This window comes from Sapajus apella, unplaced genomic scaffold, assembly GCF_009761245.1.
Source record: "Sapajus apella isolate SASKATOON/1434 unplaced genomic scaffold, GSC_monkey_1.0 scaffold4, whole genome shotgun sequence".
NCBI classification, from domain to species: domain Eukaryota; kingdom Metazoa; phylum Chordata; class Mammalia; order Primates; family Cebidae; genus Sapajus; species Sapajus apella.
The window spans coordinates 9,022,513-9,049,335 of record NW_022436944.1 but is presented as its reverse complement, the minus strand read 5'-3'; the positions used below and the strand labels follow the sequence as shown (position 1 = coordinate 9,049,335).

General features: G+C 40.2%; 1 protein-coding gene across 12 annotated transcripts in view; it reads left to right on the top strand.

The window, feature by feature from the left end:
• Nucleotides 1–26,823, top strand: part of LOC116539304 (schwannomin-interacting protein 1) — a 785,902-nt gene that overhangs the window by 704,645 nt on the left and 54,434 nt on the right. The window contains exon 1 of one of the 12 annotated variants that reach the window (XM_032262203.1): nt 23,600–24,122. The exons of the other annotated variants lie outside the window; for them this stretch is intronic. Within the exon in view, the coding sequence (XP_032118094.1) occupies nt 24,093–24,122 (30 nt within the window). The 5' untranslated portion in view covers nt 23,600–24,092. Of the gene's footprint in view, nt 1–23,599; nt 24,123–26,823 lie in introns of those variants that run through there. 12 annotated transcript variants of the gene reach the window in all.

Below are 26,823 nucleotides of genomic sequence, written 5' to 3'. Positions count from 1 at the left end.
AGTTGTGGGGATGAAACATGTTGAAAGCATGCGGAAGGTGTGTCTGGGCTGTGTGAACAGGAGTGCTGTGATGTATTAGTCATGTCACCCATTAACAACAGCATTCTCCACCTTCGTTTTAGACCACAGTTACCTTTACTGTATATACTCCTTTACCTTTTGAAGACAGTAGGAGAATAAATTATTTAAACCCTCTCAAGTGCAGTGTGTTCAAAAGTAACTCATAATCATCTCCTCTAATCCTTCTATGCCAGTTCTCTCCATCTCCGATGATGGTGGTGGCCTCCAGGAACACACCCATGGTTCCTCCCTGGTCATCATTTTCCATAACCCATCAGTCACCAAGTTGTGCCAATTTTACCTTCCAAATGTGTCTCAAATTACTCTTCTTTCCATCCCAGATACCACCCGCATTCTTCAAATGCTATTAACTCTCACCTCAACTTCCATGTAGTCTCTCTGCCTCTGGTCCTTTTTATTTATTTATTTGTTTATTTATTTAAGACGGTATCTCACTCTGTTGCCTAGGCTAGAGTGCATGGGTGCCATTTCAGCTCGCTGCAATCTCTGCCTCCCAGGTTCAAGGGATTCTCCTTTTTCAGCCTCCCAAGTAGCTGGGATTACAGGTGCATGCCACCATGCCTGGCTAATTTTTGTATTTTTAGTAGAGGCAGAGTTTCACCATGTCGGCCAGGCTGCTCTTAAACTTCTGACCTCAAGTGATCCCCCTGCCTCAGCTTCTCAAAGTGGTGAGATTACAGGTGTGAGCCACCTTGCCCAGACTGCCTCTGGTCTTTTTAAAATTTTTTTATTTGTTCATTTTTGAGATGGTGTCTTGCTCTGTCACCCAAGCTGAAGTGCAGTGGTACAATCACGGCTCACTTCAGCCTCAAATTTCTGGACTCAAGGGATCCTCTTGCTTCAGCTTCCAGAGTAGCTAAGACTACAGGCAAATACCACAGCACCTGACTTTTTAAAAATTAATTTTTGTAGAGACAGGGGTCTTGCTTTATTGCCTAGGCTGGTCTCAGACTCCTGACTTCAAGTGATCCTTCTGCCTCAGCATCCCAAAGTGCTGGGATTACAGACAGAAGCCAGCCCGGCCCCTGCCTCTGATCCTGTACCCTTTAAGCCCTTCCACTAATCTACCTACCTGAAAGTCTATTCAAGTGTGTCTCCTTCTCAAACACTGTAATGACTTCCTTAGGATAAAGCCTAACCTAAATTCAGCTTTAAATAACTCCCATATCAGCCCTGCTGATCTCTGGCCTCATTTCTTGCCACTCCCTTGTAGTCTAACAAAACCAATCTGCTGATCCGCCTAACTCATCCTGGCTCTAGCTTCCATGCCTTTATTTTTGTGGTTCCCTTTGCCTGAAATGTTTTCTCCATTCTTTCTCTTCCTTGCTCAGGTAATTTCTACTCATCACTGAAACTCAGAGCTCAGACATCACCCATGTCAGAAAATCTTTCCTGACCCCCAGGCCTGATTAGAGCCCTAACCAATTATATATATTGTGCTATAAATAAATAATATAAGTATGATATATAGTATAATTCTTTGTTTATGTGTCTAACTTTGACTTGAGGCTGGGAATGTGTCTTATCGCTGTATTCCTTGTGCCTATTATCATACCTGCATTGATCTCAAGCACTTAAAAATATGTATGGATTAAATGAAGGAATTAAATACCTATGATGAATAAAACTAAGCTAATAGCAGCCCATCAACATCAGAAATATAACCAATACGTAGGTAAAGAATTTTCTTTGCAGACTAAGAATGGTTGCCTTGTATGGCTGGTGAAGTCTGAAGAAAAGCCAGCAATGGGGTCGGGGTGTTGGGTGGGGTGTGGCAGGGGTTGGGAGGGAGGTGCATTGTCAGTGAGAGTAGCACTGAGGAGATTCTAATGACTTCAGTGTGGTATAAAGCAACATGGACACTGAATTGTATGTGGTTTCCAGTGAAAAAGAACCACTCTGAGTGCTAAGCTGGGTTTAAAGTAGTTTCCTCACTTTTGTGTGGCGACTCTGGGTGTTTGCCCGTATTTGTACCTCTGTAGCTGACTTTTTAAAATGCCTGAACTTTGGCATATTTTTCTTCATGGATTACTAAAACAAAAGAATACCTTCTTATACTAATTAGCTTAGATTAAAATTAACCCATGGGACCCTTTGGCAAATTACTGACTAGATTGCTTCATAAATAATAGTTTACTACAGTTTAACACAACAGACATTTACTGTCTCACCATTTCTGATGGTCAGGAATCCCAGAGCTGTTTAGCTGGTGTTTGTGGCACGAAATCTCTCATGAGACTTTAGGCAGAATGTGCACTCATTCATAGGTATTTAATTCCTCCTCATTCACATGGCTGGAGGCTGGAGGCCTCAGTTCCTCACCATGTAGTCTTCTCCATGGGTTGTTGTATGTTTTCATGACATGGCAGATAACTTCCCCCAGTGCTGGTGATCAGAGAGAAAGAAAGAGCATGGGGCATTGGGGGAAGGGGGTGGAGAGAGAGAGAGAGAGAGAGTGAGAAAGAGATGGATAGATGAAGCTGCCGTGCCTTTTTAAACCTAGTCTTTGTGTTAGCAGGTATGTCATTTCTGCTTTTTGCTTCTGTAGAATAAAGTCACTATGTCCAACCCACACTTAAGGGGAAGGGAATCAAGCTCTCCTTTTCAAGGCAAGAGTATCAAAGAATTTATGGACATATTTTAAAACCACCTAACTTCCCCAACCCGTATATATAAATCTTCTGAAGTAAACAAAACAAAAATAGACAGAAAAAAACCCAGCATCACCACTGAAAGTAAATGGCACTGCTCTTTATCTGTTTGACTGTCACTTGCATGTTCTGGTCACCAGTGGCTCCAGTTAAAAAAACATTTCCCCATCCCTAAACTACTTCATAAGGAATGTTTGCATAGCAGAGAAATCTTTACCTTTCAAAGGAATTTATGGGGACTGGAAAGTGTAGAGATAATAATAGTTCGTCCTCTTGATTAAGCCCTGACTGTTGACCAGACAGTATATCTAGGATCTGACTTCCATTCTTTGTACTATAGGCCAGTAGCATAAGGGAGGCCACCAGGTGGCTGAGCTGGTGGTGCCTGGGGCCTTCCACATATTCTTCTGCAGGTGCTTTCGTCTTCCTGTCACCCTTAGGTGAGGCCTGGCCCTCAGAGAATGAAGGTTAGCACCTAGCCCACTCCTGCATGATATGCCCAGACACAGGGCAGATGGCTCAGGTAACCAGGTCCTGGGAGCCATGTCTCCCAGAGCCAGTTGATTTTGGCTGGGATTGGCCAGATATTTCTGGCAGTTTTGTAGGGGATCACATAGACATGAATGAAACAAGGTTACCAGGCTCACACACCCGACAACCAGGAGAACCCTGTTGCTGGCTCTTCCCACCACTCTGACCAAACTCCTGGTGAACATTCTGAGAAAAAGACTTCTGCGGCCCCAAAAGGACAATCCTAAGGTTAATTCTGTAGTTTAAAGTAATTTTGGGGGTAAGGGAGCAGAACCAATTCTAGAATACAGATGTTCTTACAACCCACACCAACCCCACAACCCTACCTTAATCAAACTAAGTATTAAGAACTTATTCCACTTAAGGATAAATCAGACACCAAGCCTAAACACTTGAAATTATAATTTCTTCCTGTGAGATGAAATGATTAAAAGTTCCACAAATTATGATTGCACACAAATCCTTAAAGAAAAATATATATGTATAAATTTTCAAATGAGTTTATCAATAGGATATAGAATATTTTAAAATATTTAACTTTCAGTCTGTCTGAAATGAAATGAATTTTAGTTTATAGTAGTGGGAAGTAAAGTAACTGAAACCTGAAGAAAAGTAAGAAAAGAAGACTGTGGGTGCAAGAGTGACAGGAGGTCAGGGTTGGGATCGATCAGGAGTTTATTTTTTAGGCATGATACCTTTAAGATATCTAGTAAATATGCAAGTGGAAATGAGGACTAGGTAGTTGGATAAAGGAGTCTGGAGTTCAGAGGAAGGTCCAGGCTAGAGGTACAAGTGACCCGCGAAGAGAATGGATGACATTGCCCAGACAGTGAGTTTAGATTGAGAAGACCCCCAAGGACTGAGCCTTGGATATTGTAGTATATAATGTTGTACAACAGAACTTTCTTCCAAGATGGAAATGTTCTCTCTTGTCACGGACCCATACGCCAGCCACTAGACGCATGTGGCTGTTGAGCACTTAAAACATGGCTAGTGCAACTGGGAAACTGAATTTTTAATTTTATTCAGTTTAAATAGCTATGTGTAGTTATTGAATACAGCTCAGCTCCAGTGGGTGAAAGTGGAAGAAATGGGGGGTGAGCAGAGGAGAGTCCTTTAATGCAGGAAAAGAACCAGAGGAGAATGTTGTCTTAGAAGCCAACTATGTTGAACGTTGCTCATAGATCTAGTATGAGGAAGATTTAGGATGGTGTAGCATGTTGAAGACAAAAGCCTGATTGGAAGGTGTTCAAAGGAGAATAAAAGGGAGAGAGAAATTGTAGACAGCAAGTCTGACAAGTCTTTCAAGGAGTTTCGTGGTTGTCTAGGAGAGTCTGGGAGTAAACAGACTGGGAAAATGTAGAGAGGCCAGGCAGTGCCGAGGGCGCACTTGAGGCTAGTGGTCATGAATTTAAATGAGATCAGTTAGTGTAGTTGTACAGTCATCCCTCCTTAACCACCAAGGGCACATTCCACAACCCCTGGTGGATGCCTGAAACCATGGATAGTACTGAACCCAATTGCCATCAACTGGAACATGTTTCTGTTCATGTTTTCAACCTATACATCTAATGCCTTTCCATCTTAACTAAGAACTGTGCATTGTGCCGTAACTTCTGCAGTTTGAGGCATGACAGTGAAATTACCACAAATTTCTTTTTCCTTTTTTACAATTTCACAGATAAAAGATTTGGTTTTGTTGTAGATCTTAGCAACCTCAGCATTCATTTTTTTTTTTTTTTTCTCTCCTTATTAAGTCAAGAACTTCTGCCTTTTCACTTAAAGGAAGCACTTTACTGCTTCTTTTTGGCATAAGAGAATTACCAGCATTGCTACTCTTTCATTCAGGACCATTACTAGGTAAAATAAGGGTCACTTGGACACAGCACTGTGATGCTGCGACAGTTCATCTGATCACCAAGTTAGCTACTAAGTGACTCACAGGCAGGGACTGTAGACAGTGTGGATGTGCTGGACAAAGAGATGATTCAGTCCTGAATGGAACAGAGCAGGATGGTGTGAGATTTCATCTTGCTATTTGGAATGGCACTCCGTTTAAATTTTATAAATTGTTTATTTCTGGAATTTTCCATTTTATATTTTTGGAACCTTGTTGACTGTGGGTAACTGAAATGGCAGGTAAGAGGAGACACTGTGTATTTTTCCCCAGCCACATATGTCAGCTGACATATGTCAGGTACAGACTAGTAGCAAATAGAAGAATTTATCCACAGTTGGGATTTAACCAATTGAATATGAAGTGAGGGGGCAAGTGAGAAGTGATTGAGTTGGGGGTTGCAGTGATAGGTCAGGGAACGTAAGACAGAGACAGAGAGAGAGAAGGGAGGATACCCTTAGAGTATGGAATGGCGAAAAGTGGACAGTATATGGAGTGTAAGGCTTAGTGCAATTGAGGAATTATTGGATTAAGTAGTTAGAAAGAATGAGCTGGAATGACAATGCAAGATTGTTGGAGAACGGGAGGCTTGAAGATGAAATTATGGAGGGCATGAAGTTGTTGGTAATGGCAAGGCAGGATATGGCCATGGGAGCAGGTATAACTGAGATGGAATGGAAGAAGATGGAATTTACAGGCCAAAATTTTGTAGGGATCATCTAATAGACAAGGAAATTTCCAGGAATTATATTAGGTTGGTGCAAAAGTAGTTGTAGTTTTTGCCATTACTTCCAATGGCAAAAACCGCAACTACTTTTGCACCAGTCTAATACCAGCACTAACATTGGAAAATGACTCTTCAAGGCATGAGGCAGAGTAATCCGAGGAGAATAGGTGACTGCAACTAGGAAGGCTAACTAGTGTTGGTATCAGCAGTCTGCAGGTAGGAGATTCAGAGCAGGATGTTAGGAAGGACAGACAATTAATTGTTTGCAAGCAAGAGAGTATCAAGAAGATACCTACTCATCCAATAGGTGCTTTGGCAAGAGCGAGGTGGGAGAGAAAATAGCCACCTCTTGGGAGCCATAGGAGAAGGCAGTGCCTTCAGGCTCTGTTAGAGCAAGACAGTGAAAGGAATGCTCAGGGAAGAAGGCCCAATGAAAGGACTTAGGACGGATTTCGGGAGGAATAGGAGAAGGCCATAGAGGGTTGGACAGGGCCATATAGGAAGGAGAGTGAATGAGGAGGTGAATGAGGGATGACCTGGAGTTGAGGAGTATAAATTGGAGTAAGAAGCACCTTGGGCTGAAGTTGATGGTCTCTAAGACAGACAGTAGAGATGAGGCTGCTAGTGCTTACCTGTTAGTGAGAGGCAAGAGAAGAGTTCTCACTCAGAGCAAGATCTCTGGGATCTTCAGACTGATGGCAATTGGGGGTGGATGATCTTATGAAGAGGATGAGGATCATGAAGGAAACCTCCTCGAAAATTACAGAATACCCCCCAAGTGTCCTATAGTGCCTGAATGTCTTAACCTGCTCTTTCTAAACTTGAAGCAATTCGGCTTAAACTCATCAATGGCCTCAGCTTCCTCTTCTATAGTGTGGAGTTAATCCTATGGTAGAGCTGAGTGTTAGGGCAAGGACAAATGATGACAATGTCAGGGCCAGTGTGGGGTCCAGCAGTTGTGCTTGGTAGAAGTCAGTTTCCTCCTCTCCCCCCTCAGCTCCCTCTTGAACTTCCCGTCTTATGAAGGGAAGTTGTCTTTCCATTGGTATCTGCATGCCAAAAGACAAAGATGCTTTTTCCTTCCAAGACTGAGAACCTGTGTAATTCTCGACATAAATGACTGTATGTCTGGTTTTTCTCTACTTCCATCTGCCCACCTTTGACAAGCTTCATGGGTATGTGACCTCTGTAGGCTTTGAAAGACCCTGCTCTTGGTTTAATGTTCTGCTGTTGCCACCCTAAAATTCTTACTTTTTGAACAGTGGTTCCCCACTTACATTTTGAACAAAGTGCCCATTCTAACCCCTAAAAACTAAGTAACTGGTAAACATGACCACAGGGCAGTCAGGTAATTTGATTTATCATCCCTTTCATGTGTCAACATTTCAGGATGAAGGGTATTTTGGAAGTAACAGAAAACACCTTAACCATGTCCTTTGTAAACAGTAAAATAATTGAATGCCTCTAAACCCCTATGAACTCCTGATTTTTAATCCTATGTTTTCAGCATGAAGAAACAGTGTCACTTTCAGAAAGATTCTTTATTTATTGTCATTATCCCCATGTATTAATAAGTTGAAACTCTGAAAGTTATCCTTAACTTCAAGTGAAGCTTGACTGAATTATTATTATTATTCATGCCAAACAAAGCACTGAATTCTTTCTTTAGAGCATTTCTTGCCTGGATGTAGAAGCACTCTTATTAATTTTACAGGAGGCATCTGTTTCCTCCAGCGTGTACATCCAAGAGCTGCAGCCTTGAGATGAGGAAAGAAATAACATGGGCAGGGCAGGCATGCATACCAGACTGGATCGTCATTTGTCATTTATCTGGACAGAGGGCATACTGGCCTCATTCCACTCACCAGCTGGGGAAGAACAAACTCCCTATACAGATATAGCCATCAAACTTAGATTATGGTGACTAATGCTAAATGAAGAGTCCACACGGGCTTTCTAGGTTCAGCAGGGCCAGACCTGTACTCTATGTACTCTTGACCCGGATTCAGAATTAATTTATCACCTAGACAGGCAAGGAAGTGCCCGGAGTACTGAAACTTTAGTAGTTCTTTAATGTGGAAATCACAGTAATGATGCTGTAATATAAAACGTAGCAAATATTTCCTAGAGAGACAGCATTTAGATTAGAGAGAGACACACCACAGCCACAATTTCTTCTTCAAACATTAGAATACTTTTTGGAAAGCCACGGCCCAAATTGTAGGTTGTTTCTTGGTTTTAACTGTCATTTTTATTTGTTTGCTTTCCTCTAAGAAAACAAACATGCTCTTTTTCTTTTCTTTTCTTTTTTGTTTACTTTTTTCTCTTACCTATACCCCCAGAGTAAGCAGGCACATTTAAAAGTATGTCTTTTAGCCAGGCACACTGGCTCACGTCTGTAATTCCAGCACTTTGGGAGGCCAAGGCGGGTGGATCACAAGGTCAACAGCTCGAGACCAGCCTGGCCAAGATGGTGAAAACCCATCTCTACTAAAAATACAAAAATTAGCTGGGCATGGTGGCGGGCGCCTGAAATCCCAATCACTTGGGAGGCTGAGACAGGAGAATTGCTTGAACCCGGGAGGTGGAGGTTGCAGTGAGCCAAGATCACTCCACTGCACTCTAGCCTGGGTGACAGAGCAAGACTGTCTCCAAAAAAAAAAATATATATGTCTTTCAAAAACCCAGTTTATCTTCCTACAGGTCATTTTGCCTTCTATTCTTTGATTTAAAAACTAATTGAGATACTTTATTCTTTAGATGTAAGAATCCTAACTTTTTACACTTATCAATAGGCTTTTTCAAGTGTACAAGTTGGCAATATCAAGTTATTTGCTTGTTTTGCTGGGCTATCCTCTGGAACTAAAAATTTATCACAAAAGGTGGCAAATTGAGAAAAGGAAAAAAACTAGGCTTTTTTTTTCTTCTTAGCTAATTTTTATTAAATTGGGGGCATCTGGTTACTGCACTTGAGTAAGTGTGTACCTTACCTGGGAAGCTATAAATTATTATTTGACCCTCAGGTTCAGCTGGCACAGTCAACCCTGTACCTGAGGCACATCTGCAGAGTGAGCAGGCCCCTTTGAGCCTGCCCAAGCCATAGCTCACAGTGAGGAGAGAAGTACAGCCCAAGAGCCTCGCCAGGCTTAGCTCACAAGCCAGCAGTCACTTAGCGTCCAGGGCAGCTTCATTCATTGTCATGAGGTGAGCAACTGGCCACTCGACCAGCTTTCCCACAGGTAGTCAATAGAATTAATGACAGCTGGTTACAGGCACACTCCTGCCCTCGATCCCAAGGCCCTAAAGTGAGAGAACTTCTCGAGAATTTCATTTATTCAAACATTTTTTTGGACGCCTACTGTATGCCTAACACTGCCAGATGCTAGCTGTGCAATGGTCAGCTCGATACATAAGGCCCTTGCTTTCTCACGGAGCATACAATCTAGTGGGGCAAATCCACATTACAAATCCCACAAATTAGAAAAAAAAAAGTATGCGAAGTGAATTTAAAGCAGGACCTTATTCAGACAGGGGGCTAAGGACAAACCTCCAACTTTAAGCAAGAGAGGCGACTCAGGTGAGGGGGTAGGGTGTACAGGTTGAGAAACAGCTTGTGTGAGGCCCCTGAGCCAGGTGCACGCATGAGCTTGGCTTTTCCAGAAAACTCAAAGGCCACCAGTGTGCCTAGAGCTTAGTGAGCCAGATTTTGACAGGTGCAGAGAAGTTGGGAGGGTAGATCAGGACCAATAACATAATGCTGGATAACAGCATTAGAGATCTAGGATTTTATCCTAAATGCATGGAAAACTGAGATGTGACAAACTCTGATTATGTTTTTACAAGTATTTTTAATTCACAAAGGGCAAGGTTTAATTAAGGGCAAGCTCTTAATTTTTTGTAGCACTTTGGGAACGAAATCAAGCAGCATGAAACCGTCAAAATGATCAAATCAGGGGTAGCTGGGTGAGTGAGTGGGGCTAAATTTGTGACATCTGAAATTAGGGTCAGAGTTCTGATGGCTTCAGTTGTAGTGACAGCTCTGCTGAAGAAATCCCTTCTGTCCTTTGGAAAACAAGTTTGATTTTAAAAACCTCAAAACAAAGCACAAGTAGCTTAAACCATTGGTACAGGTTTCCACTGGTGCCTGCCCTGCAAATGTGTGCTACTTCAGCTGGTTGTCCTTCCTCACAGTTATGCTAGAAATCAGAGGCCATGAGAGAAAGACAGCAAGTGTGGGTGTTTGGGCATGGTGGATGTGTTCATTTCCCGAAATTTTAAAAATTCAATTGAATGTCAAGAGTGAAAACAAACCAACTCTAAAGTCTCTTAGCATCGTCTCAGATAAGGGGAGAAGAGAGATGCTGGAATGAGATAGGTAGGTTTAGCTATAAGACGCTGAAACTTGAAAGGACTGCTCATTTTTGTCTTGACATTCTTAGTAAATAATACAAAAGCCCCAGAACTTTCAGCAAGTGAACATTTTGTGGGCCCAACTTATGTGTCTCAAAGAGGCTCTCTTTGCTATTCACCAAGGAAAACTGGTTTAAATTAGGGGGTTTGAGAAGAGTTGGGATTGATGTCCAGATTAACTTTACTGCATATGCATCATCTGTGACTGATTTTAACCCTTCTCATTGAGAATGAGATTACCTGTTGTCATGTGTTGGGAATAGCATAATTTCCTAATTAGTACCTTGATAATTCTGAAATAATTTGCTTCTAAAAGATGAGAAACTTTCCTAATAGCTTTAAGATAAAGCAAATTAGTAGCTCATTAAATGTTTTCCTGGCACTTTTATTATACTTCAGAAAACTTTTTAGAACAGTGTTTGTTCTACTATTCAAATGACTAAAATCATTTTAATATCTCTTCTGAGAGAAGGAGAATGAGAAAGGATGTAAAAACAGTCCATGTTGCTGCTTAACTGGCCCTAGAAAAACTGGTCAGAGAACAGACCTAAGGAACCGCTTATGTACGAAATTCCATTATAACTAATAGCAATAGCATTTCAACACTACCTCTGTATTTAAAAAGGAAAGAAGATTTAGGGACCATTGACAAATTTAATAGCTCCTTTATGACGTTAACAGTTTATTCATAACTTTTATGTTTCTCTCCTGTGTTCAGTGATGTACTAGGAAAACACATTTTTAGAGAAGACATGCTATGTCAATTGTTTCTCTTTGTTACTATTTTACTTTATCCAATGAAATAATTTTTTGAAAATAGTAACTCTGATTTTCATAGTAAATTCAATTTTCATAATGAACTAGTGATCTAGTGCGTTTAGTTTTTGAGATGTCCATGACCAATATAAAAAGAAAAAAAAATCCCCTTTACTGTCATTAAATTTCTATAAGAAAGACCTTCAGTTGAAATCTAATTTTTTTGTTGACTTACCCAATGCCATATATGATATATTACTGTGCTATTATTTTGCCTTGCTGTTGTGGAAAACTCATGATATAAAATGAAATTGATATAAAAAGACAGCCGTCTGACAGCCTGAAAGTGGGGGGACGGGGGAAGTTTATAACTCAATTCATATTGTAGATTAGGAAATAGAGGCCGACAGCTATGAAGCAGTAGCCCAAGGAAACACACCTAACAAGAAGTGTAGTAAAGCCCAGAACCAGGTCTTTGATTTGATCCAAAGTTTTATCAACTCTAGAGCCATCAAAGATGGCCTAGATTGTAACTTTGGATGAATTAGCATTAGTGTAACATTTATACATATAGTTTTTACTAATATAGCTGAAGACTTATATGTCCGTGTTACAGTTATTAAAGATATTATTGAAATGTTCATAAGACAATGTATTGTACCTTTAACATTGTTTTTGTTTCATAATCCTATTCCTATTTTGAACAGATTAAAAAACACAATAGTCCACTAGAGGGCACCTTTCTTCAACATCAGGGTCAGTTCCCTTCCTCAATACTCTGTTACCTGGTTTTAATCAACCACTGTCGCCTTGGAGCATTGAAAATCTTTTTTATTGTCAGAGATTACATGTATTTCTTTAGCAAAATGCATGTATATTGGTGGGCAAGGCTATCTGTGCCACTAAGAAACCTGGAAGGATAAAGGGGAAGCATGACCTTTCTTCCCCTGCACACATACACGCATGCACGCATGCACACAAACTTTGTGTTAGTTTGGGTTTAGGTCTTCTTGACAACCCAACTTATTTTTATTTGGAAAGTCTTGCCTTGGCCCTGGCAAATTTATATTACTTTTTACTTTTTCCGCCACTGCTTTCTCTGACTCCAAATGCTGGAAAACAGAGACTAAAAGAGATGGTCCTTAAATGTTGACATGAATTTGGGACAGAAACCATGTAGACTTCACCCAAATTTACCTATGCGTCAGTTGCTGTTTTTCTACAGCACGTGAATTTCAGTCAGTGTTGGGCAGAAAATACTATGGGGAAAAGAATTGGATTGTTTCTAATTAACAAATATTCTGGCAGATTCTATTGAAATATAAAACCATCTCATTATTCTAGAGGCAAAGGGAGGCTGCCTGCTATGGCACTGCCTAATGCATTATGTTTCAAACCGTGTCTGTAGAAACCCAGGGTTGTTGGAGGTATTTTTAGAGACTAATTTGTACCTATTATATGGGCAGCTAAACACCTCATCCCCAATCCTGGAAAAAAAAAAAATCAAACGATATTAAAGAGTTCTGAATTGTGAACATAATTCAGAATACAACTACAAACGAGATAGTCTATGGAATTTTGGAGAAAAGTCCGGTAAATCTGTGGGAAGAATATAACTTTTCAACCCAAATGTTGTCATTTAATTCCCTCATGATCTGTGCAAAATATTTCTCTCAACCCCCTTTTCCAACATCAGCATATTGAATTTATTTTGCCAGGAGAAGTAGTCTTTCACAGTCCTCAAAATCAATGAACTTATAAATATGTGTCATTGACCATGGAGGTGGTAGCTTGTACAGCTCATGGCCTTTCTTAAAAATTCATGCCTGGCCGGGCGCGGTGGCTCAAGCCTGTAATCCCAGCACTTTGGGAGGCCGAGGCGGGTGGATCACGAGGTCAAGAGATCGAGACCGTCCTGGTCAACACGGTGAAACCCCATCTCTACTAAAACTACAAAAAATTAGCTGGGCATGGTGGCGCGTGCCTGTAATCCCAGCTACTCAGGAGGCTGAGGCAGGAGAATTGCCTGAACCCAGGAGGCGGAGGTTGCGGTGAGCCGAGATCGCGCCATTGCACTCCAAAACTCCGTCTCACGAAACTCCGAATAAAAAAAAAAAATTCATGCCTGTGCATGCCCAAGCAATAAAATTATGCAAGTTGTCCAGAGACCCAGCTCGGTTCCGTGCCAGGTTAGGGTCAGGCACATCTGTTTGGCACAGTCTCTCATCAAGCCTAATAGTCAGTTGTGCAATGACAAGCAAATACCCAATATATCAAATGAGAAGGTCCTGTTATAGATTAATGATCTATTGTAAGTTTGGGTACCCTGTCTTGTCTTGTTTATAATCAGAAAAATGAGCAATTGCTATATATTGTTAGCAAGTCAATTTTGAATAAATTTCCTGCTACTTTGCTTTTAAGCTTCTGGATATGTTTAATGAAGAATATTCAGAGATTGCAGCATAATCCATTAAAAAGAACCATTACCATTTACAACTACTTATTTGTGTGAAACAGGATTCTTTTGATGTGACACAGCCAAATAAAATCTTATTCCAGATGCGGCTTTACATAGAACTGAACGTAAAGCTACATCTGAAATAAGATTGTAACTGACATCTATGAATTCTGCTTTCTATTGTTTTTGTATCACAAAACAGCATCAGGTTCTCATTGAGAGACACATGTATAGATTTGAGCTCAGAATAATTGTATCCTGCTAAAAACATTTGATTGTTTTGCACATTGGTTTTCATACTGATTTTCATTTTAAAAGCAAATTCTAGTATTTAAGAAAATAGAAGAAAAAGTGACAATTATTGATTCACACTAATAATTTGTTCAGGAAACTGTTTTTCATATAATGTGAAATAATAAACATGAGTAACCATGGTCAGAATAGTCCAAACTTCTGAGCAAATTAATTTACATTAAGACTCTCAGGTAAATTTCTTATTTATAATTATAAGGATTTTATATTATAAAAAATTATAACCTATCTCATTTTTATTCTTTCCTCACTTTCTATTTTTGGGCCTCAGAGTATTGCTAGAAGTGGAGAAGTATCCTGACACCAACTGTCCTTTTCTGGGCCTTCTGTTTCACATCTGCAGTACAGGAAATGACCTTGATGCAATAGTAGCTGCAAGTACACTACCAGACATTCTATCCCACAAGTCACAGGCCAAATTAAGATGTTCAGATCACACAGTTCATTACCTCTATTTAAAATGCAAAGCAAGAAGCAAGGGAAAGAGATGGGATGGGCTGACATACTTAGGATATGGCAAAGGAGCGTGGAGGGACTTTGAGTTATGCAATATTTTACTGTTAATAAATGTGAGTTATGCAATATTTGCATGTCCAGCCTCTCTGCCACAACAGCCTTTCCTATTGAGGATATGGTTATGAGCCACAATTGTGGTTTAAGAAAGGATTCCCATTCCACTTAGACACAAGATATCTGCCAATGACACAAAACTTGCTTGTAAGAGACAGAGGCAATGCCTTCTGGCTTCTTCTGTAGCTTGCCTCTTAGCTTGATGAGAAGCTGAGGATCACATTTACATTTCTTTTTTTTTTTTTTTAAAGACGGAGTTTTGCTCATGTTCCCCAGGCTGGAGTGCAATGGCACAGCCTTGGCTCACTGCAGCCTCTGCCTCGAGTGTTCAAGCAGTTCTCCTGCCTCAGTCTCCTGAGTAGCTGGGACTACAGGCGTGCGCCACCACGCCCAGCTAATTTTTATATTTTTAGTAGAGACAGGGTTTCAACATATTGACAAGGATGGTCTCAATCTCTTGACCTCGTGATCCACCCCACCTCAGCCTCCCAAAGTGCTGGGATTGCAGGTATGAGCCACCGTGCCCGGCCTGTGTTTACATTTCTTAGGCAGAGGACACACAGGACCAGAATGGGTGTCACCAATGGGAAACCAGTGTAAGATCTAATGAATGAGGTCCTCATATGCCTCAGGTTATTTAGTGTGTCATGAGTATTGGGAGGCTTTTCGTCCCTTTCTATGCTTGGCATCTACACACTTGATCTAGGCCTAACAAATCTGTTACTAACTTAGTTACTGATATTTAACACATCTCATCAATTCTGACTACAGTAGTCTCCCCCTTGGCCTGCCAGGGATACTTTCCAGGACTGTTGGAGGATGCCTGAAACCGTGGATGGTCCCAAATCCAATATATTATGTTTTTTTCGTATACATACCTATTATAAAGTTTAATTTATAAATTAGGCACAGTAAAAGATTCAGAATAATAACTAAATCATAAAATAGAACAATATAACAATGTGCCAGCATCACAGCTCTTGCACTTTGAGATCATTATTAAGTGAAGTAAGGGTTACTTGAATACAAGCATTATGATACCGAGACTGTCAAGCTGATACTGAGCCAGCTACTTAGTGACTCAGGGGTGTAGAGTGTCCACAGCATGGATATGCTGGACAAAGAGAGGATTCACATCCTGGGTAGGATGGCGTGAGGATTCATCAGAAGAATGCCACAGAATTTAAAACTTATGAATTGTTTGTTTCTGGAATTTTCCATTTAATATTTTCCAACCATGATTGACTACAGGTAATTAAAGCCTTGAAAAGCAAAACCGTGGATAAGGTGGAACGACTATATGTCTACCTACTTACTCTAAATCTAACACATACATTTCACCTGTGTCTTATAAGCTACTACACTGTCATTATTTGTACTTAACACACATTTATGAGTTTCATCCATCTTCTTCCTCTTGTTCTTCCGTAGCAGAACTGACTATTCTAAATAATACAACAAAGCTCCTACAAAATCTCTTGGAAATGCCTTCTCCGTACTGGTGCAGCCTCTGATTCCATATCAACCAGCCTACCTGCCCTAAGGGTTTTAACCTGCAACAGCTCAAACCAAGCAGTTTTAAGGACCAGATCAAGGCCGCCCAGCCATCTGTGCTCCTGTATCTTCCCCCATCGCCACCACAACTTTCTCTTTATTCAATATTTCTTTGTAACTTTACTCACCATATCTTCAGTTCCAAGACTGAATGAATGCCTGCCAGATGCTCCTGACCCAGTTCTTCCAGCACCTGGCCCTTATTTTCTATTCACCATCATCAATTTCTCCCTTTGCTGGCTCCTTTCCTGCGGTCCACCTAGACATTTGGTTATCCCACATCTCAAACATCAGCTACATCAGCAGCCTCTCCAAGCTACCACCCTAATGCTCTGATTTATTAACAAACTTGTTCACAAACTCTCAACTGAGTCCCTCAACTTCTTAGCCACAACCACCCAGCTTCTACCCCTAACACACAACTCCTGAAATTATTCCCTCAGCATAACTCATGACTTTCTAATAGTCCAAACTAATGGCTTCTGATTGTTTTCCCCTCCACTTCCCTGCAGTATTTGAAGAAATTGGGCTCTGTCAGCCTCCCCTCTCTTTTCTTGACTCCTCACTGTGTCAGTTTTCATTTTCCTCTAACTTTGCTGACCATGTCTCCTTTGCGTCCCCTTGCCCTCTAAATGTGGGCTTCCCTTATCTTCGGTCTCATTTTCCTTAGTTAGCTTCAGTTACTGTCGGTCAACTGTGGTCTGAAAATATTAAGCTATCTTGAGAGAGAGACCACATTCACATGACTGTTACTACAGTATATTGTTATAATTGTTCTATTTTGTTATTGTTGTTAATCTCTTACTGTGCTGATTTATAAATTAAACTTTATCACAGATAGATATGTATGCTAAAAAACATAGTATATATAAGGTTCAGTACTATCTTCAGTTTCAGACATCCACTACGGGTCTTGGAATGTATTCCCCGTGGATAAGGAGGTGACTGCTGTGTTAGTTTTCTATTTCTACTATAACAAAGTATCCCAAATTTAGTGGCTTAAATCAACACAAATTTATTGATATTGTAATACAAAAAGTCAGAAGTCCTAAACGGGTCTCACTGGACTAAAATCAAGGTGTCCGCTGAGCTGCATTCTTTCTGGAGGCTCTAGAGAAAATCTATTTCCTTGCCTTTTCCATCTTCTAGGGACAGCCCACCTCCCTTGGCTTGTGGCCTCTTCTTCCGTCTTCAAAGCCAACAACATTGGACCGAGCCTTTCTCATACTGCCATCTCTCTGGTTCTTCCTCTTACGCCTCCACGGCTTTTACTTTATAAGACCCTTGTGATTATTACGTTGAGCTCATCTGGATAACCAGGCTACTTTCGCCATCTCAAAGGCAGCTGGCTAATCATAACTTTACTTTGCCGTTTGGGGATTAGGTTGTAGACAGTTGGCCTGGGGGACACAGAGGCATTATTGTGCCTTCCACAGTGATATCTGTGTTTCTCTCTAGTTTTGCCTCTACAATCTCTCCCTTAATCTAATTCATTTTTACAGCTTCCATAGTCCTCTCTGTGCAAAAGACCACCAAATTCTACCTGTTGGCCTGATCTCTCTTGATCCCCAGCTGTGTCTTACACCTTCAACTGCAAATTTTATGATGAAAATTTAAACCTCCTTACAGTACCCCAATGCCCTCAGAATCAGTTCCTTCTCCTGACTTTCCTGTTTCTTTTCACAGCACTGTTTTTACTCCAGTAATGGTCTCAAAACCTCACAATTCCTTATCTTGCTCACTCCCCCGTGTAGATCACTGTCTAAGTGCCGTCAGTTCATTTTTCGGTGTCTTGGGATGCCTCTCTCTGTCTTTGCCCGTCCAGTCCCATGATCTCCTCTATCCTCCACAGGACTCCATTCCTTGGACAGTTGATGTTGTTCTTAATTAGGAGAGGAAAACATCTATTTCTGTTCCTTTCCTGAGTACTTAAGAGCTGTTTTACATTACTCCCATTTCATCATGTTACCAACCCAGTGAGCAAGGAATAAACATTCTTAGTTTATAGATGAGGAAACTAAGGCAAAGAGAAATGTGATAGCTCTCTGAAGGTCATATTCATTTATTCCATTGTTTCAAAATATTTATTGAGAACCAGATACTATTTGAGACATTGGGGATATAGCACTGAGTAAACCAACCAAGATCCAAGTTCTAAGGAAATTTATATTAATCTAGATCTACAAAAGACAGACATTAAAGAAGTGGATAACCAAATGAACAAGATTATTGCAGTCTCTGGGTTCACTCTAGCTAAGTGTACACCTCTTGAATTTCTAGTGAGCAAACAAAATATTTGGAGGCATTTAACTCATCTTCATCATATATATAGTCATTTACGTACTGCCTTATTTCTCTTACCAAACTTCTTGAGAGCGGAAACACTGCCTCACATGGCACATGATAGAAGTTTGTTTAAACTACAAAAATCAAGGGAGATGTGGAGGAAAACACTTTGTGTTTCTGTGAAGCATTTTCAAAGGTTTATTGTCTGTAGATGATGCCAGTTTTGTTGGTGGCAACAATACAAGTTGAGCATTCCCCAACCCAAAAATCTGAAATCTGAAATGCTCCATAGTCCCAAACTTTTTGAGTGCCGACATGATGCTACAAGTGGAAAATTCCACACCTGACCTCATCTGACAGGCTGCAGTCAAACTGGTCAAAACTTTGTTTCATGTACAAAATTATTTTGAAACATTGTATAAAATTACCTTCAGGTTATGTGTATGAGGGGCATATGAAACAAAAATGAATCTCGTGTTTAGGCCTGGGTGCCATCCCCAAAGTATTTCATGATGTATATGCAGATATTCCAAAATTCAGGACATTTCTGCTCCCAAGCATTGTGGATAAGGTTTCCTCAACCTGTAGTGACAAATAATTCTTCTTTGGGTGGGGCATTCAAGGACCTAGTTTCCATGAGGTCCACGGCATTAATTTTTCCCACCAATCCTTTTCTTTAATTGCCCTGTAAAGAAGTACCACTTAAGCTGTATGTCTACTTGCTTTCCCTAATTTCCTAAGGAAAAGCTTAAAAGTTATCACTTAAGATGATGACTTCCCTGCTCATCTTTCCCACCCTCAATACTTCATTTTTTCTAACATTTCATTGTGAGCAGAATAGTAACAATATAGTAAGAACAGAGTGGAAAGGATTTTTGGGCAATAATACAGTGCTAAAAAGTCATATCCTAGGCCATCTGAGAATACAGTTTCAAAAGTGAGTAACTGGGGTCAGGAACTGACCTGGAAGGGGCACAGGGAACTTTCTGGTGCGTTAAGCGCAAGAGTTGACTTTCAAGTGGACCTCTTTCCACAAATACCCATTGCCGCACCACTTAGATTCTACAATTGATGTTTAATAAACTTGCTCTGTCACAGCTTTCCACTGACCTGTCTGTCTACCCATCCATCAGTTCCTCTCATTTACTTGATGTACTTCAAAGTAAGTTGCAGATATCAGTAAGTGCTTTAAATACTTTAGCCTGCATATCATCAACTTGAGTTCATGTTTATTCTTGTTTATTCTTTCAGGGTAAATTTTATGTACAAAGAAATGCACATCTCATAAGTTTTGTTCAATGTGTACTGACAGATATAGACACCTGTCTAGCCAAACACTTAATCACCTCACACAGCTTATGCCAGAAAGTTTCCTATGCCTCTTCTAGGTCAGTTCCTGACCCAAGTGATTGACTTTGAAAACTGTATGCTCAGATGGTCTAAGGATGTAACTTTTTACTATTATATTTATTGTCCAAAACTCCCTTTCATTCTGTTGTTCTTAATTGCCACATTTGAAAAAAAGGATTTTCTGAATTTAAAGACACAGTAGTTTTTATGGTAGCAGAAACAATGTTTTAATAAGGAAATAATCAAATTTTGCTTCCCTTAAAACATGGCGGCCGGGTGCGGTGGCTCACGCCTATAATCCCAGCACTTTGGGAGGCCGAGGCGGGTGGATCACGAGGTCAAGAGATCGAGACCATCCTGGTCAACAAGGTGAAACTTCGTCTTTACTAAAAATACAAAAATTAGCTGGGCATGATGGTGCGTGCCTGTAGTCCCAGCTACTCGGGAGGCTGAGGCAGGAGAATTGCTTGAACCCAGGAGGAGGAGGTTGCGGTGAGCCGAGATCATGCCATTGCACTCCAGTCTGGGCAACAAGAGCGAAACTCCATCTCAAAAAAAAAAAAAAAAACATGCCTTGAATTGAGATTTAGGCAGACTCACACTGCAGTCTCACTCCTACTTTATGATAGATTTTGATTTCAAGGGCAGCCTCATTTGGCTTAGTCAAAAGGGGTTTATTTCTCCAAGTCTAGTGAGTCCTGATTTAGTATTCATCTTAGTCTGTTAGGGATGCTATAACAAAATATCATAAACTGAGTAACTTATAAACAACAGAAATGTATTTCTTAGAAGTTCCAAAGACTGAGAAGTCCAAGATTAAGGTACCAGCAGATTTGGTGTCTCATGAGGTCCCGTTTCCTGATGTATATAGATAGCAATGGCATCTTCTCACTGTGTCCTCACACAGCAGAAGGGGCAAGGCAGCTCTCCTGGGCCTCTTTTAAAAAGGGCATGAATCCCATTTATGAGGGCCTCCCCCTCATGACCTAATTACCTCCCAGTGGCCCCACCTTTTAATACCATTGAATTGGTGATTAGGTTTCAACGTGTGAAGTTTGAGGACACAGACATCCAGACCATAGGAACATTGTTTTCTATAGAACACACCACTCATTTGGTATGAACCTAGAAAATCATGTTTGTTTCTTTGTTTTCCTTGCTTTGATACCTTTTTGTTGTTGGGCATGCCACAACTTTCTCAGGCCCCGGTTTCCATTTCTGAAAAATAACAGTGTTAGGTTAAATGATCTCTTGAGGTCCCATCTAAATTTGAAACTCAATACTTTTTATGGGAAGGGAAGCTGTGAAGACCTGAGAAGAAAAAAAAAAATCATCTCTATGCTACAAAGACTGTGCTTCACATAAAAAGTTCATCAATAATTTGTAGTTAAAGATAACAATGTTACTGCAGTTTGGTAAATTATTCTAGCTTAAGTGTTCTTGGAACAGCTGGTTTCTGTTGACAATTTTTTGCACCAGCAAATCATACTTCAAATTATAACACAAAGTTCTTTCTAATGAATGACTCTAAAGAGAAGCCTGTCTAATATATTCATTTTTTCATCTTGTTTATACCTTGGGAGATTTTTTTTTGATGGTATTTGGGATACAATTGTCAGAAATCTGTTCTCCCTAGAGCCACCTCTGAGTCACTTCCGCTATTTATGGAATAGCAACTGTGAAGAGTGGAATCATGTTTAGACTTTTTTTTTAAACAACACATGATAAATGTCTTTGGGAGCTTATGTAACATATCCCAGTGTCTTCAGTTTTCACAAGAGATGGAGTCCAGGAAGCAGCTTTTTAAGCTTTGCACAGCTTTGAAGCATGTTCTTGAGTCTTAGGGTCATAGATTGTCAAGGTAGTAACTTGACTAAGGTTTTAATAGCCTTTGAAGTTAGAGCTGTTCTGTCTTGGAAAGCGTTTTTTGTATTAAACAAAAGATTTCCACTTCATCTTGTCTGCTACCTTGCAAAATGAAGGTACCCTTTTTCCTTTGGCCTGCTCTTCCTTGCTCATACTTAGAATTCCAGAAACTTGGCTGGTCACAGTGGGTCAGGCCTGTAATTCCAGCACTTTGGGAGGCCGAGGTTGGTGGATCACCTGAGGTCAGGAGTTTGAGACCAGCCTGGCCAACATGGTGAAACCCCATCTCTACTAAAAATACAAAAATTAGCTGGGTGTGGTGGTGCATGCCTATAGTCCTGGCTACTCAGGAGTCTGACGCAGGAGAATCACTTGAACCTGAGAGATGGAGGTTGCAGTGAGCTGATCACGTTACTCCAGCCTGGGCAACAGAGTGAGAGTCCATCCCAGAATTTAAATAAAAAAAAAAAAAAAAAAAAAGGGATTCCAGAACCTTCATTGGATGGTTGTATTGTATTGCCAGGCATTCTCCGCAGAAGTCTCTGTACTGTATGGATTACCCTGTAGAGAAGAATGGAGCTTTAGGATGGGGAGTATTGTTTATTGTTTCTTTTCCCTAAAAAGTTTCCATCTTCTTTTCTTCATCTTATATTTAAGAAGACTCATTCCATACCCCTAGGCTTCTGCTTCATTCGTCAAGCTTTCACTGTGCAGCCACTGAGCAGGCCTAGAAAGTCCTGCACGTGTTATGTGGCCCACCTATCTCCTGGATTGGAAGGACAAGGGCAGTGAGCTTCTGCAGGGTGAGTCTCCAGAGTACTTTTCCTTGAACTTGGCGCTGAAGTTGAGCCTGTAAGGATACCAGGAGTTGAGTTTCGTCGCTATCTTTTCATTTTCTTCACTAGGAAAGCTGAAATGAGCGTGCAGCATGTGAGTACGTCAATGGAGTCAAATTGAGATAGCAGGCTTTGCTCCTGCTTGAACCTCAAATAGTAAAACTTAAGAATATTTCTAAAAAACTGTTTTTCTATTCCACAAAACAGATAAGTTATTAGAAATGCATGACCAAATGTTCCTAACACAAACTCCCACCATTCCTTAAGAGAGTGTGTGATATGAAAACTTGTCAAACATGTCAGTTCCATTCCTCACACAAAAAAGTACATTTTCTCTGTCAGTAGCATGGTGAAACTATGTGGTTAATGCGAAGAGGAAGAGTTCTTGAGACAGCTGTGTAAATAGGACATAGGACAGATAGATACTAAAATAGCTTAAAAATAATGTCGTTATTGGTTTTTTTAATTTGATGGTTTAAATTCAGTCACATTTTTGTTAGATACCATTTATGTGCTCAGGGCTATTTTATTAAGAAACAACCAAACTAATTGCCTGTAGCAACCGAGAAATATAGATAAGAACATTTTATTTAACTTTTTCCCCTTAATTTTCTCATTACATTAGCTTGAAGAATTTACAGCCCAGTTTTTTCTTTTTATATATCGTCAAGTCCTAAAGTGGCTCTGAAGCCACTCAGATATTGGCCCCTCGTTTTTTCCCAGAAACATGTATTGTCTGACTTGTATTTCCTTTGATTATTGTCTGCAAGTCCAGTTACTCTCTTTCAGGGAGGGTGGGTCTGTTCCAAGAATTCTAGGTGCTACATTGGGGGTGTCCATATTTTCAAGTCACAGCACTGGGTAATAATGTATGTACAAAGACTTACAGTAAAAACAAAACAAAACAAAACAAAAACAAAAACAAAAAAAAAAACCCAACTTGCAATTAAGAGTTTAGTTTTCATGCAATAAATTATAGTGACTTTAATATTTTAATAAGCTCGCTCCCTAAAAAAAGTATAACAGCAATTATTCCGTCTTATTTCTGTTTGACTTAAAAATAGCTAAGAGCCAAAAATAAGTGGGGAATTTAAAGAATTACAAAATAATCCTTTTAAAGAGTAAAGACCTTCCTTTTGGTTATGAAGTTGACAAACACTTGAAAAACTCAACATAGAAAAATATCCTTTCATTGTCGGTAATCAGAATAGATTGTTCTCCCTTTAGCATGTTAAAAGTTCCAAAATTATCTTTAAGGCTTTTTTTTTTTTTTTTTTTTTTAATAAGCACCAGCCAAGCAGCATTAGCGGGCAGGAAGGATGATGCCTGAGGTTAGAAATGTTCAACTGCAACATTGATTTGTGTCTGTCTCTCTCCCTCTCCCTCACTGGCCTTTTTCTCGTTAATGAGGACTAGAATGTTTCCACATCAGTTAACTGCCTTCATAAAGCACCAGAAGGTCACACCAGCTCCAGACTGATCCTTTTCTTTGTGCCTATAATATAATTGGCTGATTGTGCGGGTGATGAGCGCCCCCTCCCCCAGCCCGGTCCCAGCTCCATGTTCCTAAGCCTGCCTCACTGGTTTCGGAGGACTGGAGAGCAGCTCGGCTAGCTAGCTGCGCGCTTCCCGGCACAGGCAGTGCCACTGCGCAGGTTGATCAGCGAAACAGCATCCATTTTAATCTGCAGGGAGCCCCTGTCTTACCCGGGCGTTCTCTCCGCCCGCCGGTGGATGCTCCGCGCCTGCCCTCCGCAGCCTCGCTCAGCAGTCCTGCGTTGGGGTCTGCGCCCTAGGATGCACTGAGATGGTACATCAGGATAACTGCTCGTATCAGGTAAAATTTAAAGCCTGATTCTGAGTCCGGCATCCTTTGGGAGAGGAGGCCTTCCTCTTCCAAAGCAGCAGGTTGCCTCTTTCCGGATATTCAAGGGATTTTTGCCATCCTCTGCGCCTGGCCTTCATCACATAGAGTATCTGAATTGTAATTAGGTTTTCTGGGGAGTAATGGGGCAGAAAACACTGCTTCCTTGGCTTTTAAAGCATTTGTGAAATTCACGGAGGTAATCTGTGCTTTGCATATTCTGTATGTCTGCAAATAAGAGGAATTGCTTTGGACTGTAATTTGAATTTAAGGGATTTCAGAGGAAAATCTATTTGGAATCTCACATCGATAACATTGAAAAATTATTTTTGCTCATTGCATAGGATGTGATTATGTAAATAGAAAATCATAATTGATAACCTTAGACATTTTCAAAAATCAGCCAGTATGCACTTGATGTTTAAAGTTGAGCTTGTGTGTCTTTCTGAACTTATTTTTACTAGTATGCTGTTTTAAATGGTTGGTAAATAAGCATTAAAGTATCAACATGCATCAAAAACTCCAAATAGAAAAATCTTAGACATACATATTCATTTGTATGCTAATTTGCTACTGGAGTTATGAATTAAACACTTAGATGATTTCAAAAGATCAGCTCTAGAGTGTTTAGTAACTCCTTGGTTGGACTGGGACTGTTGAGGCAACATTGAAAGTATCTTTGTTATAAACAGACAGCAAGAATGTTCTCAGAGAGATTGCTCTTTGCAGCAGCAGGCATGGCTGGTCCAAGTCCTGGAGAATTAATATTGGGATATTTCTCACCTGACTGAGTTTAGGATCTCTGAGAGACCAGTTCTCTAACTTAACAATGCCTCTTCCTTGTGTGAGGTAGGTTACCTGAGACAAGCAAGTGTTTCTCATAAGGTCAGATTTCACAGTGGTAAATATGTGCAGGCAAAATAGTACATTTCACATGACTCAAGGCAGTGGTTTCTCAGCCAAGTAAAGTGTGCCTATAAAATGTATTTATATACTTTGTCTTGCTTAATAACTAGAAATTTGTACTTACAGGCTTATTTTATAGTATTTTCATTTTATGGTACATTTAGGGCCATAGATCCTAAATATTGAGCTTCATGCTTCACAGTAATTCTTTCCATGAGAAAGTGGTCAGAGATGCTGAGAAAACAACCAACATGTCACTTACATACTTAATATGGAACTTGAGGGTAGGGGATGTCAAGTATCTATAGAAAGCCTAATCTACACATGGCATGGCTCCAGGTGATTGAATTACTATAATAATTAAAACAACTTTCTCTTTTCAAAGAAGCTATTTAATTTATTTTTGAAGGGTAAGCTACTATAAGATTATTCCCTATGTCATTTCATTAGGTTGAATATAAAAGCATTTTTTTGTAGGTTGAAAATTGGTCAAATATTTTACAGCAATTTCATCTGGAGAGAAGGGATTATCTTAGCATTCTGCTTCTTCCAAAGGAAGATAAATTGATTTTATTTTATATGAGCTGCAATATATAACGGTGTCAGTTTGTGTTTAATAGTTTTGAAGTATTTAATGCTTATTTCCACAATAAAATTAAGTGTATTGGTTGGGTAATAACGGTCAATAGATTCTGCATCTTCCTGGGATTTTATAGTAGAACTACCTTCACGTGTATGTTCTTTTGAAGTGCTTTCTCTTTATACATAGCTCAGCAAAAACAGAAACATTAACCTTGAAGCCAAATCTTAATCCTACTTAGAAACCTTCATTTTAGAACCAAGCTGGCACCACGTGCAATTGGATTCAGAAAAGGTGCTTTTTCTAAATCCTTAGCTTGATGTTTGCAGTCACTGATGATATCTGTAATTGAATGGCTTTCAGAAACTCCCCCCGACCATTTTACAAGGACTTATTTTTTTTTAAGGATGATATTGCAGTGCTTAAAGGCAAATTTCTTAGGTTAGCATCTTTAGTCAGTTGATAGAATTCATTTGAAACATTGATTTCTTTTCTCCCATAAATGATGTATACCAAGATTCCTTAATGGATAGTCCATGAATGGGACTTCAAGGCCATTCCCCTGAAAATCGCATATGCATTTTGGTGCTTTTGTACAGATGCACATCGTTGTTGTGGTGGTGGTTACTGTCATCATAATTACAGCAATAATAGCCTTCTATCTGCTCTACCTACCCCTGCCCTTGCCAACACCCCATAGTCTATTTTCAACACAGTTTCCAAAATGAGCTTTTAAAACTGAGGACAGATCATGTCCCATATCTCAACTTTTAGTTTATCACCCTGCTCAGAGTAAAAATCCCAATACCTCACAGGGCTTTATATCAGCTCATCCCTGCTTCCTCTTGGACTCCTCTCCTGCATTCTTGGTTTCCTCACTACCTTCCCACCATGCTGGGCTGGCCCTGCAACTGCTATTGCTTCTGCCTGGCATGCACCCTACCTCCCCTACAGCACCCCCCACCCCCTGCACCATGTAGGGTCGCCAGATTTAGCAAATAACTTACAGCATTTGGGACATGCTTGTACTAAAATATTGTTCACTATTTATCTGAAACTCACATTCAACCAGGCATCTTATATTTTACATCTTATGTATATTTACCTTATATTGTCACCTCTACCCCCATTCATCATTCTCTCACTTTCTGCAAGTCCTTGCTCAAATGTCACTTCTAGGTGAGCCAT